General features: G+C 37.9%; 1 protein-coding gene across 1 annotated transcript; it reads left to right on the forward strand.

Moving 5' to 3' along the window:
- Positions 1-2,181: 2,181 nt before the first annotated feature.
- On the forward strand, positions 2,182-7,639 carry LOC141638972 (uncharacterized). The gene is made up of 14 exons (XM_074448159.1): positions 2,182-2,186; positions 2,288-2,584; positions 2,671-3,351; positions 3,417-4,127; positions 4,628-5,402; positions 5,555-5,707; positions 5,801-5,916; positions 6,014-6,059; positions 6,705-6,791; positions 6,875-7,012; positions 7,114-7,175; positions 7,304-7,385; positions 7,470-7,535; positions 7,628-7,639. The coding sequence occupies exons 1-14, from the start codon at positions 2,182-2,184 to the stop codon at positions 7,637-7,639; spliced, it is 3,231 nt and encodes a 1,076-aa protein (XP_074304260.1).
- Positions 7,640-12,007: the final 4,368 nt, after the last annotated feature.

Below are 12,007 nucleotides of genomic sequence, written 5' to 3' on the forward strand. Positions count from 1 at the left end.
GGTTTGCGCTCCAATAATCTCCACCTCCTGCCCACCTTTCTTGATTTGTATCGACCTCAGAACTAAAAGTAGCAAAGTGCAAATCATCCATCCTATGAAAGGCAGATCTGTTGATTATTCTTGTTTTATCCAACCTTTGGCACGCCTATTGTTTCCATTTTGCTTATGAAAATGCGTGTTATTGTGATTCTACTAGGAAATGACTTTGTGAATGTATGACTTTATTTTGTGAAGCCTACAGTTAAGGTTTGTGAATCTTATCACTTTAACTACTTATGTTGACCAAGTTTCACAAAAAGAAGCCCTAAGATTCACTGAACAAGGTCTGAGATTCACAAGATAAGGTCTGAGATTCACAAAATTAAGAGCAAAGTAGATGATTTTAAACCACGACCAAGTTTCACAGAACAAGCCCTAAGATTCACTGAACAAGGCCTGAGATTCACAAGATAAGGTCTGACATTCACAAAATTAAGAGCAAAATAGATGATTTTAAACCACGACCAAGTTTCACAGAACAAGCCCTAAGATTCACCGAACAAGGTCCGAGATTCACAAGATAAGGTCTGCGATTCATAAAATTAAGAGCAAAATAGATGATTTTAAACCACGACCAAGTTTCACGTAACAAGTCGTAAGATTCATCGAACAAGGTCCGAGTAGATGATTTTCCTTTGTTTATACCTGTGCTAAGAAAGACAGATTTCTCTTTTGTTCATACAGAAAGAAAAGCTCATCCGGCTTCTTAAACCAAAGGTCCCAGCACAAAAAAAAAATCATGAGAGAGAAAGCTAGAGAGAGAAAAGCTCTAAATTCTTAAACCCTAAACAAATCTATTACAGCGATGACGGCTCTGAAATCTATGTCAAATCGCTTTTCACCATTAAATTCAACAACAAAATCTGCTTTACATTCATCCAAAGCTTCAGTCGTAGGCTCCTCTACTAAACATGTCCCTAAAGGTGGTCACTTGGGTCCTTCTTCTTCTGATACAGGGAAAACAAAGTCTATTAATGTTATTCAGGGCATCCCGGTGTTGGATCTTAATGAAGGAGAACCGGTAGAAAGCGATGTCTGGACACTGCGGAAGGGTGGAAAGGATATACCTATCTTGGAAACTATCGATGAAGAGGAGGAATTCCCAGATTTACTACAGTTTACACATGAAGATATCAAAACAGAGGTAGATTTTTGGTCTAACTCTGTTATTTGTTACATTTTGGGAGCAAATCCTCCTTGGGATCTTGTTGAGGATTATGTATATAAGGTATGGGATTGTTTTGGAATTGATCGTGTTTCGTTCTTGGATAATGGAGTTTTTGTCGTAAGATTCACTAAGCCTGGGGGGAAAGATGCTTTATTGAAGTCTGGTTATTATCTATATGACAATAAACCAGTTGTGGTTAAACCCTGGGTTAAGGATATGGAATTGGTTAAAGAAAAGGTTGCTGTTGTTCCAGTTTGGGTGAAGCTATATGGAATTCCCTTGAAATTTTGGGGAAAGTGTTTGCCTCAAATTGCGAACCTGGTAGGAAAATATGTTAAAATGGATATAGAGACGCAAGACAAAATTCGTTTGAGTTTTGCTAGGGTTATGATTGAACTACCTATGGATCAGCAACTCATTGAGAAAGTCAGATTCTTAGATGAAAATGGGCATGTGGTTAATGTTACCATAGAGTATGAATGGCGGCCTATTTCTTGTACAAGCTGTACAGGGATTGGGCATGATTCTTCTCAGTGCAGGAAGCCTAGGAGGAGGGGAGTTAACTCTCAAGGTCCTAAGGTTCCTGGTAAGCCAACCCAGAAGAAAGTTTGGAGGCCAGTGACACAACCCCCAATTCAGTCTAAGGAAGTGGTTACTCCTCCTACTTTACATCTTGAACATTTCCCTCCACTGTCTGCCAGTAGGCCTACTCCTGTCATAAAGTCAACTCCTGTCAAAAACATTATTAGACTTAATAGACAAGAGGGTATGGTGGGGGTGAGGTTATCAGGAAGGTTTAGCAATTATACATTTATGGATGCTCTGAATCGTAATGCTGTCCCACAAGAGCAGGCTGTTGTGAGTGGTAAGGACCCCCCAGATCCTAATATCAATGCATAGCTTAGGATTTTGGAATGTTAGGGGTCTTAATGACCTGAATAAGCAGAGAGTGGTGAGATCTTTTTTGCACAATAATGGGGTAGGGCTTTTTGGTTTGCTTGAAACTAAACTGAAGCCTAGTGTTTTATTGAATAGGAATACCTCTATTTGTGATGGTTGGAGTATCTCCACTAACTGCAGTTGGCATAAGGGAAGTAGAATTTGGGTATTTTGGAAACCTGATCTTTTTGATATTCAGTTTATATCTTATAGTGCTCAACATATTCACATGTTAGTTCATTCTACAGTGGATAATAAGAAATTCCAGCTTACTATGATCTATGCTTTTAATGGGTTGCAAGAGAGAATTGCATTATGGAATACCCTCAAAAATATTTCTGCTACTTGTTGTACACCTTGGCTTTGGCTTGGGGATTTCAACACTGTTTTGTCTCCTATTGAGAGGTTAGGAGGAAATACTACTGATGCTGAAATGGAGTATTTTCAAGATTGTGTGTCTATTTGTGGTATGGAGGATATCCCTGCCATGCTTTGGTGCTATGTTTACCTGGTCTAACAAACAGAACCATCGATAGGGTCTACAGTAGATTGGATAGGGCTATGGGAAATCAGGAGTGGCTAGCTGAGTTTGCCAATAGCCTTGCTCATTTTCACCCTGAAGGCTTGTTTGATCATTGTCCTTGCACCATTGTGGACAGGAATGCTGATATTGGAGGGAAAAAGTCATTCAAATACTTTAATATGTGGGGGCTTGCTCCTAGCTTTAAAGAATCTGTTGCTCAGGCTTGGACTTCTGTCTATAGAGGGACTAAAATGTTTTCAGTCATCAAAAAACTCAAAGCTCTCAAACCTATTCTGAAGAGTATTAATAGAGAATGTTTCTCAGATGTGGAGAATAATACTTCTGTTGCTAGTCTGGCTTTGGAACATATTCAGAAGGCTTTAGTTGATAAACCTGGAGACACTGATCTCATTCAACAAGAAGCTGCTTTGGCTCATGAGTTGAGAGATTTAGTATCTGCTAGGGATAGCTTTCTGCTTCAAAAAGCTAAGGTGCAGTGGTCCTTGGAAGGTGATCTTAATACTTCCTACTTTCATCATGTCATTAAGAAGAGAATGATGCTCAACAAAGTGTTTCAAATTGAGGACCTGGATGGGAATTTGTGCATCGATGGGGATTCTATTCAGCGAGGCTTTTTTAGATTACTATCGGGGTTACTTGGGTCAAGTACTACTACTACGAGGTTAATGTTAATGTTGTCGGGAAGGGTATTTGTTGTAATGAGGATCATTGGGACATTCTCAATAGACCTGTTACTAGTGAAGAGGTTAAGAATAGCATTTTTAGCATTCCTAAAGATAAGTCACCTTGTCCTGATGGCTATACTAGCCAGTTTTTCAGGGATGCTTGGGATGTGATAGGAACTGATGTGTGTGCAGCTGTTATCAATTTTTTTGAAACAGGGAAGTTATTGGTTCAGTTGAATGCTACTATTATTACCTTAATTCCTAAACTGGACAGGCCTACTAGTGTTAAGCATTTCAGGCCAATTTCATGCTGTAATGTGCTGTACAAAGCTATCTCTAAGATTCTTTGCAATAGGTTGGCTCTTGTGTTACCTGATCTAATCAGCAAGAATCAGGGGGCTTTTGTTAAAGGCCGGAGCATTCTTGAAAATATTTTGATCTGTCAAGATTTGGTTAGACTTTACCATAGGGGAAATGCTTCTCCTAGATGCATGTTTAAGCTTGATCTGCAAAAAGCTTATGATTCTATTGAATGGGCTTTTATAGATCAAATGCTTGGTGCTCTTATGTTCCCTGAGAAGTTCAGGCAGATGATTATGACTTGTGTAACTACTTCTTCATTTACTCTTAATCTCAATGGTGCACAGTTTGGTTATTTTAAAGGAAGAAGGGGCTTAAGGCAGGGTGACCCTATTTCACCTCTTCTGTTTTGCCTCTGTATGGAATATCTGTCAAGGATAATGGAGTTTGCAACAAGAAAATGGTATTTCAGGTATCATCCTCTGTGTAAGAGTCTGAAACTTACTCATCTGCTCTTTGCTGATGATCTCTTAATGTTTAGTAAGGGAGATGTGCAGTCCATCATGCTTATACTCAGAGTCGGCTACTTTCTGCTGCATCGGGCTTACAGTTAATGCTTCTAAATCGAGGTAGTGTTTTGTGGAGTCACCGATAGTTTGAAGACCGACATTATTCAGATTTTACGGCTACCAGGAGGGTCAACTTCCTTTTAAATATTTGGGTATTCCTATCCAGCCTGGTAGATTGAATAGAGGTGATTGCAATGTGTTAATTGAGAAGATTGTTTCTAAAGTCAGGGGGATTGGTGCAAGGAAGCTAAGTTATGCTTTGGTAGACTTGTGCTAATAAACTCGTATTCAATACTTTACATAATTATTGGGCTTCTATTTTCCTGATTCCTAAAGGAGTCATCAAAAGAATAGAGGCAATTTGTAGGAATTTCTTGTGGTGTGGTGAATCTGACTATAACAGGACTCCCTTGGTGTCTTGGCATGATATTTGCTTCAGTAAGAAGGAGGGTGGACTGGGTATTAAGAATGCAGGGGTGTGGAATGTAGCAAGTGTGGGTAAGCTTGTTCATTGGTTGTATACTAAAGCAGATAGATTATGGGTGCTTTGGATAGACCATGTCTATATGAAAGGGGCAGACTGGGCTCACTATCAACCTCCTCCTGATTCCAACTGGAATTGGAGGAATATATGTAGAGTTAGAGGTATTCTGGAGGGTGGCTATCAGGGTAATACCTGGGTAGCATCTCCTGGTGGTTACAGTGTCAGTTCAGGATACCATTGGATGCAGGGCTCACACCCCCCTGTCCTATGGTATAAGGATGTGTGGGATAATTGGTTACTACCCAAGCATTCTTTTATTGCTTGGTTGATTCAGAAGAAGGCTCTTAATACTAGAGTAAAGCTTCACAGATTGGGTGTTTGCTTGTCTGATACTTGTGCTCTCTGTGAGGTGGGAAAGGAAACGCATGACCACTTGTTTGCTGAGTGTGATTATAGTGCTAGGGTCATTGCAGGTGTTGAGGAATATTTTCATATTTGCTTCACTGGTTCTAATCATTGCTCCTCGAAGATCAGGAAGAAATCTAGCAGATTGGCAAGAATAGTTACTTACTATATGATTTGGAATGAGAGGAATGTTTGCAGGCTTACTCTTCAGCTTAGCAGACCTGAATTATTGGTTTCAAGAATCTCACAGTATGTGCATGACAGGCTAGTTTGCAAAATGGCTACTGTGGTGACGGCTAGTGATTGTCCTTGGCTAAGTAGATTACACATACGTTGTCGTTTTTGTACTTAGTATTTCTGATGATAGATGATTTGAACGATATTGTAATACTTCTTTGAGATATGGAATACAAATGCTCACATGTTACCAAAAAAAAAAAGGTCCCAGCACTGAGAAGTATTCTGTGGACGCCTGAAGTGTTTATCCCAAAATCAAACTTACCTTCTGATGAAATAGATAATGGCATCTATTTATTGAACATATTGGAGAATTACAAAGGAACCAAAAGTGATTGTCCAATAACCATATTTACTGTAAGATTACTTTTTCAACTCTATTTATTTATTGATAAATATAAATTTTTATAAGTTTGCAACACATTATTATTCCCCTTTTTCCATTTATAGGAAATTCAGGTGAAGCGTTTTGCACTGAGGGTGTGCTATCAGATTATTACATGTGGTAAGAACGTATTAAGAGATAGAGTGAAAAAAGATGCACTAGAATGGAGTCGTGTACCGCTGTAAGAACCTTCTTCTTTTAATATTATCATATTTTTCTTGCAAAACCTTTTAGTACTTTAGTTGATTAAATAATGTTATATGTTCGTATTGTGGCAGTGGCTCTCGACCACTTCTTTACAGTGACCAGCAATTGTTGGATTATGTATGCAGATCAAAATCAGCACAAACTAAATTGTAATGATTTTGCTTTGATTTTACAATATAAAAGTTATATTGTGAGAGATATTGACTAATTGCATTTCCTCAATATTTAAGTGACGCTATGGTGTCCACTCCATGGATGGAAGTCACAAGACAGGCTTTACAGACCCTTGGACCACGTGGCTTTGTTATGGATCAGGTAAGTATCATTTTCTTTTCCTTTTTCTTTTCATGTTTCATTTTACTTTTTTTGTGAATCCTAGAACTTGTTTTGTGAATCCTAGAACTTATTTTGTGAATCCTGGAACTTGTTTTGTGAATCTTGGAACTTATTTTGTGAACTTATTTTGTGAATCCTGGAACTTGTTTTGTGAATCTTGGACCTTATTTTGTGAATCCTGGACCTTATTTTGTGAATGCTGGAACTTATTTTGTGAATCCTTTGCCTATGTTTTGTTAAATTTGATTTTGTAGGTGATTGATATGTTTGGAGTGAAGTCCACACTCGGTAGATCAGATCTCCTCTACTTGCCAACCACAGTATATGTGAGCTTCAAATCCTTTAGATGTTGATATTCAAGTATTTGCTTTCTTAATGTTGCTCCTCTCTGGTTTATTAAAATGGTCCTATTTTTGTCACATACAGACCGTTCATGAAGTACGCAACCCAGCTATTTGGCGTCAATACCTGAAGTCTGATTACATTCCATTTGATGGGAGCAATATCGAAAAGGTGAAAGATCCCTCTTCTACTATTTATGTTGTTTTTTATTTATTTTCGTTCATGTGTATTGTTAATTGGTTTGTCTATTGCAGGTTTTCATCCCTATGTTTAACGATAAGTGTCGTCATTGGTGGGCTTGCATTTGCGATTTAAAGCAAAAAGTAAATTTCATCCTCGACTCGAGCACCGATTTACATGCGGATCCTGATAACCACGCAGCCCACGAGATTGTATGATTTTTTCCCATAAAATTTTGGAGTATTTATCTTTAGTTTCTTAAAAATATATCCCTGTCATATTCTTATGTTCTATTGGCTTTTTCATGTTCCAGTTGTACCAAGTTTCATCTGTTCTTTGTGGTGGTTCATCTGCATTTGAACCTTTGCGGTTGATGTACATGAACCCAATTGAAAACCTTCAAGTCCCTCAACAAAAAAACATGGTATGTAACCATGTATCTTCGTTTTTTAGGCTATATTATGAGATGTTTCTTTTACTCATAAATGTTTATTTATTTGTAGTTTTGATTGTGGAGTGTTTGTGCTGAAATGGTTGGATGCGTTGGACAATCAAAGTTTATGGATCAACAGTGAATATTTTGAGGTATAGATTTACGGGTTTTGCCTCCTACTTTGCCATTGCTACATATTAAATATATACTATACTGTATGAAAATCTCTTTTGCAGAAATTGCCTGACTATCAAAAGAAGATAATATTGGAACTTCTTAAATGGGATAAAAATACAAAAACGGTACACTTGCTTGACTTAAAATTAATGCAAAGTCCATTTCGTCAAAACTTTGGTGAACATCTGTTAATTGTTACTTGTTTTTCATGGTATAGGTGTTTCATTGATGACATGACAGTCTTTTGCAAGCAAATGATCTTTCTTCGATGGATATGTGTTCACTGGCGGACATCCCTTGCTTCAGCAGTGTAATGGTGAAATGGTGAAATTGGCCATATGACCTTGTTTGTTTGTAATGGTACCATGATTTGATTAGTCTGTAGTCTTGTATTTGAGTAGTCGAGAATGTATTTAGTAGTCGAGAATTTAATGCTACAAGAAACTTGGATTTGACCATAAGATGAGACGGGTGTACTTCGTATGACGGTCTTTTATTAAGAGACAAAGATGTTTAATGCAAGCCGCCTTCTCATTTGATTCGCATCTTTTTCTGTATTATGTACAATTACATGTTTCATGTCATCAACTAAAGGTTTTATTTCATTGGGGAACAATGCTGGATTCAGGCTAAATTGGGGAACGATGACATCGACTAAATTTTGATCAAAATCACAAAAATACTTAATGCTGGATTCAGGTCTAGGTTTCATAATTTTATGTTCCAGTTTCACAAGATAAGTTCCAGGATTCACAACATTAAGTGAAACAAACATCTTAAGTGAAGATCAACTATTCAAGACTTAGTTTCACAATTTCATGCTCCAGTTTCACAATTTCATGCTCCAGTTTCATGTATTCTTAAGTAAAGATCCACGTGGTCTCAATTTCGCAATTTCGCTCATTTAACCAATTTCGCAATTTCACAATTTCGCAATTTTCAAATTTGACTTCAACTTCCATATTCACTAACTGCTCCTCTTCGCCATTATCATTGAGCTTTTCGTCTGCCATTAGCTTTTCTTCGCTATCATCCGCAAATTAGGTATTTTTCTATCTACTTTCTCAAATTTCGATTCATCCTCCTTTTGTTTCGTATTTTTCACCATAATTTTCAATCAACTTCTTTAATTCGTCAAATTATTGTTTTTATTATGCAGGTTTTTGTTATTGAGGGTTTAGGGTTTTTGCCAGTTTTTGTTAGTGAGGGTTTAGGTTTTTTTTTTAGTATATTTCGATTCTTTTGCGTATGGTTTTGTGATTAATTTATCGTTCTTTGGATGCATGTTCTTTGCCAGTTTTTAAATGTTTTTGTTACTAAGGGTTTAGGGTTTAGGGTTTTTTCCAGTTTTTGTTAGCTACATCTCATTTTCATTTCGTGAATCTAGGATCTTATTTTGTGAATCCTGGACCTTATTTTGTGAATCCTGGATCTTATTTTGTGAATCTTTGGAGATTTATTTTGTGAACTTATTTGTGAATCCTGGAACATAATTCGTGAATCCTGGACCTTGTTTTGTGAATCCTGGACCTTATTTTGTGAACTCCTTGACCTTAGTTTGTGACCTTGTTTTGTGAATCCTTGACCTTGTTTTGTGAATCCTTGACCTTGTTTTGTGAATCCTTGACCTTATTTTGTGAATTTTGGACCTTATTTTGTGAATCTTGGAGATTATCTAGGATCTAGTTGTGTGAATCTAGGACCTAATTGTGTGAATCTCAGACCCTGTTTTGTGAAATTGGAAGATAATATTGTTATACTTGTTAAAAAGTGCATGAAATCACCTTATCTGTTTTCATTATCTTATCCTTATTTATTGCCAGTTTTTAAATGTATTGTTGGTTAAGTTTTTCAGTAGCTACATCTCATTTGTATTTCGTGAATCTAGGACCTAGTTGTGTGAATCTAGGACCTAATTGTGTGAATCTCAGACCCTGTTTTGTGAAACTGGAAGATAATATTGTTATACTTGTTAATAAGTGCATGAAATCACCTTCTCTGTTGTCAAACTTACTTAAAATGTTTACATTTCGGATTTTAGTTCTGATGTTATTTTGCCTTACTTGGTGCATAATAGGAAGCCATCAAAAATGAAGCGACCTGTTCAACCACCTGCTGATTCTACTGAAGCTACTGAACCAATCTCTGAGCCACCTACAAAAAAGACAAGAATTTACAAAGAGAGACTGCGTGTGTTGAGGACTCGCATGTCTCCTGCTGGGCTTTACCACTTTCTCAACAATAAGGAGAATCCACCATCAGAGAAGCAGATTGAAGCTATATAAGAAATGAGATTTGGTTCTCTATTGCATCTTAAAACAAATGTTGTTCCGGGTGACTTGGCGTACTGGCTAGTTTCAAATTATGACCCCTGTACAGGATCGTTGTGTGATGGGAAACTCCTTGTTTTAGAGGAAGATATCCATCTGTGCATGGGATTGCCAATGGGTCCAAACATTGTCGAAGAAGCAAAAATTGGAGATAAGTGCCCTTCTTATGTGTCTCTTTTGGAGGAGTTCAAAAGTCAATACAAAGGTAGTTCCATTGAGCTCAAACACATTATGGAAAAGCTCTTTACACAAAGAGATGGTGGAGATGATTTCAAACGCACTTTCATCATTTATATCTTCAATGCTCTTTTAGGCGGTGTTGTAGGCAATATGGCAAGTTTGAGACTTCTTAAAAGTTTGGTAAACACTGAGTTGATCTCCGAATTCAACTGGTGCAATTTTATCAAACGTAAATTGGCTGACCAAGTTGAGTCTTGGCAAATGGAGGAGTGGAAGAAACACAAGCTGAAAGAAAATTGGTTTGGTGGACCTATTATGGTCTTGGTTTTTATTTATCTAGACCGATGTGTCTACAAAGCACGCCTTGTTACCCGACAGTTTCCAACGCTCTCAACTTGGACTAAAGAAGCTATATTCCAGAGAATTAAGCAGGAAGTGAATGACAAAAATTCGGACAATAAAACTTTCGGCAAGGGTTCTATTGAGCCTCCACTGGTCATCACTCAACATAAGGCACATGCACTTTTGCCTACTATTGAGTTTAAGGAGTCTTCAAAGCCACCGAGCGCACCTTTGCCTACTATTGAGTTTAGGCAGTCTTCAAAGCGAACAAGTGAACAACAACATTCTGAAGATGAAGAACCTTCTGATCCTCCTACTGAGTTTATTAATAAACTTGCTCTTTCCGCAAATGTTGATCCTCTTCTACCTAATAATTCAGCAAAGATACTATCGAGTTTGTTAATAAACTTGCAGTTTCCGCAAAGGTCATGGCTCAAGCTTTCATGGAGTACAAATATCTTGTTAGCCAAGCTCTGAGCAAACTACCTTCCTCAGCAACAGTTTCTAAACTAGTTGCAGCTGTAGATGGTATTGCAGATGGTTTTAAGTTATCTCAAGAAGACAATAATGAGGAGGGTAATGTACAGGAGAGTGTGGAGGGTAATGTCCAGGAGAGTGTGGAGGGTAATAGTGGGGATAATCTAGCTGAATTGTTGGAGGCATTGGACGTGATGGGTGAAGCTTTGCAACCAATACAGTCACGTCGTTCACCACCAAAACCAGAATGCCAAATCATACGACTTGGTGAACCTTCAACATCTTGTATTCAAGCTGATGAACAACCTGATCATCTTTTATCTCCCTCTCATAATATCGCATCGATGATTTCCCTCCCGTCAGTGATGATGCCTCTCCCGTCAATGATGAACAACCTGACCATTCTGAGCCCACAGTGGTAGCGGATGATCATCATAATCAAGAACGGTGCATTGAGTACAATAGGAGGAGAACAAGTGAAAGAGATATGCAAACAAGTTCCAGTGATATTGATGATTTCCCTTTCGTCAATGAGCCCACTCACCCCACTGTTACTGTTCTAGCTACTCCTGCAACTTCTCCTCCTCCTCCTCCTCCTGTTGTAGGGAACAGTGATCCTCCTTCTACACCATATGCCAGTAAGGAGTTGAGGGCGTGCGATCAAATTATTACATGTTCTGAGAACAGTGAGCCCACTCAGCCCACCGTTACTGTTCTAGCTACTACTGCAACTTCTACTCCTCCTCCTGTGGTAGGGAACAATGATCCTCCTTCTACACCAATTGTTTCCGGCCTCGATAAACCATCTGCCAGTAAGGAGTTGAGGGCGTGCAATTAAGAGAACCTATCCAGAGAAATAGTACAAAATGATGTACTAGAATGGCCTCGATACACTGACAATGAATTGATGAATTTTGTTCGAAAGAAAGCAAAGAAAAATATACAGTAATGCCATATTTTTGCTTTCATTTTTTGATTTTTTTTTTGTAATAAATATACCTACTAATTGAATTTTATCAATAATGAAGTGACGTTATGGTGTCCACTCCGTGGATGGATGTCACAAGAGCATCTTTGCGTAGCCTTGGACCGAAAGGCCTTATTACGGATGAGGTAAGTAACCCCTGAGTATTATTTTCCTTTTACTCCCCATGTTTTCATTTTGTTCACGTCACTCGATGTGTATGTTTCCTAACAAATTTAATTTTGTAGGTCATTGATATATTTGGAATTAAGTGCACATTCAGTAGAAGAAATTTACTCTACTT

The sequence above is a fragment of the Silene latifolia genome, chromosome 2 (assembly GCF_048544455.1).
Source record: "Silene latifolia isolate original U9 population chromosome 2, ASM4854445v1, whole genome shotgun sequence".
NCBI lineage: Eukaryota > Viridiplantae > Streptophyta > Magnoliopsida > Caryophyllales > Caryophyllaceae > Silene > Silene latifolia.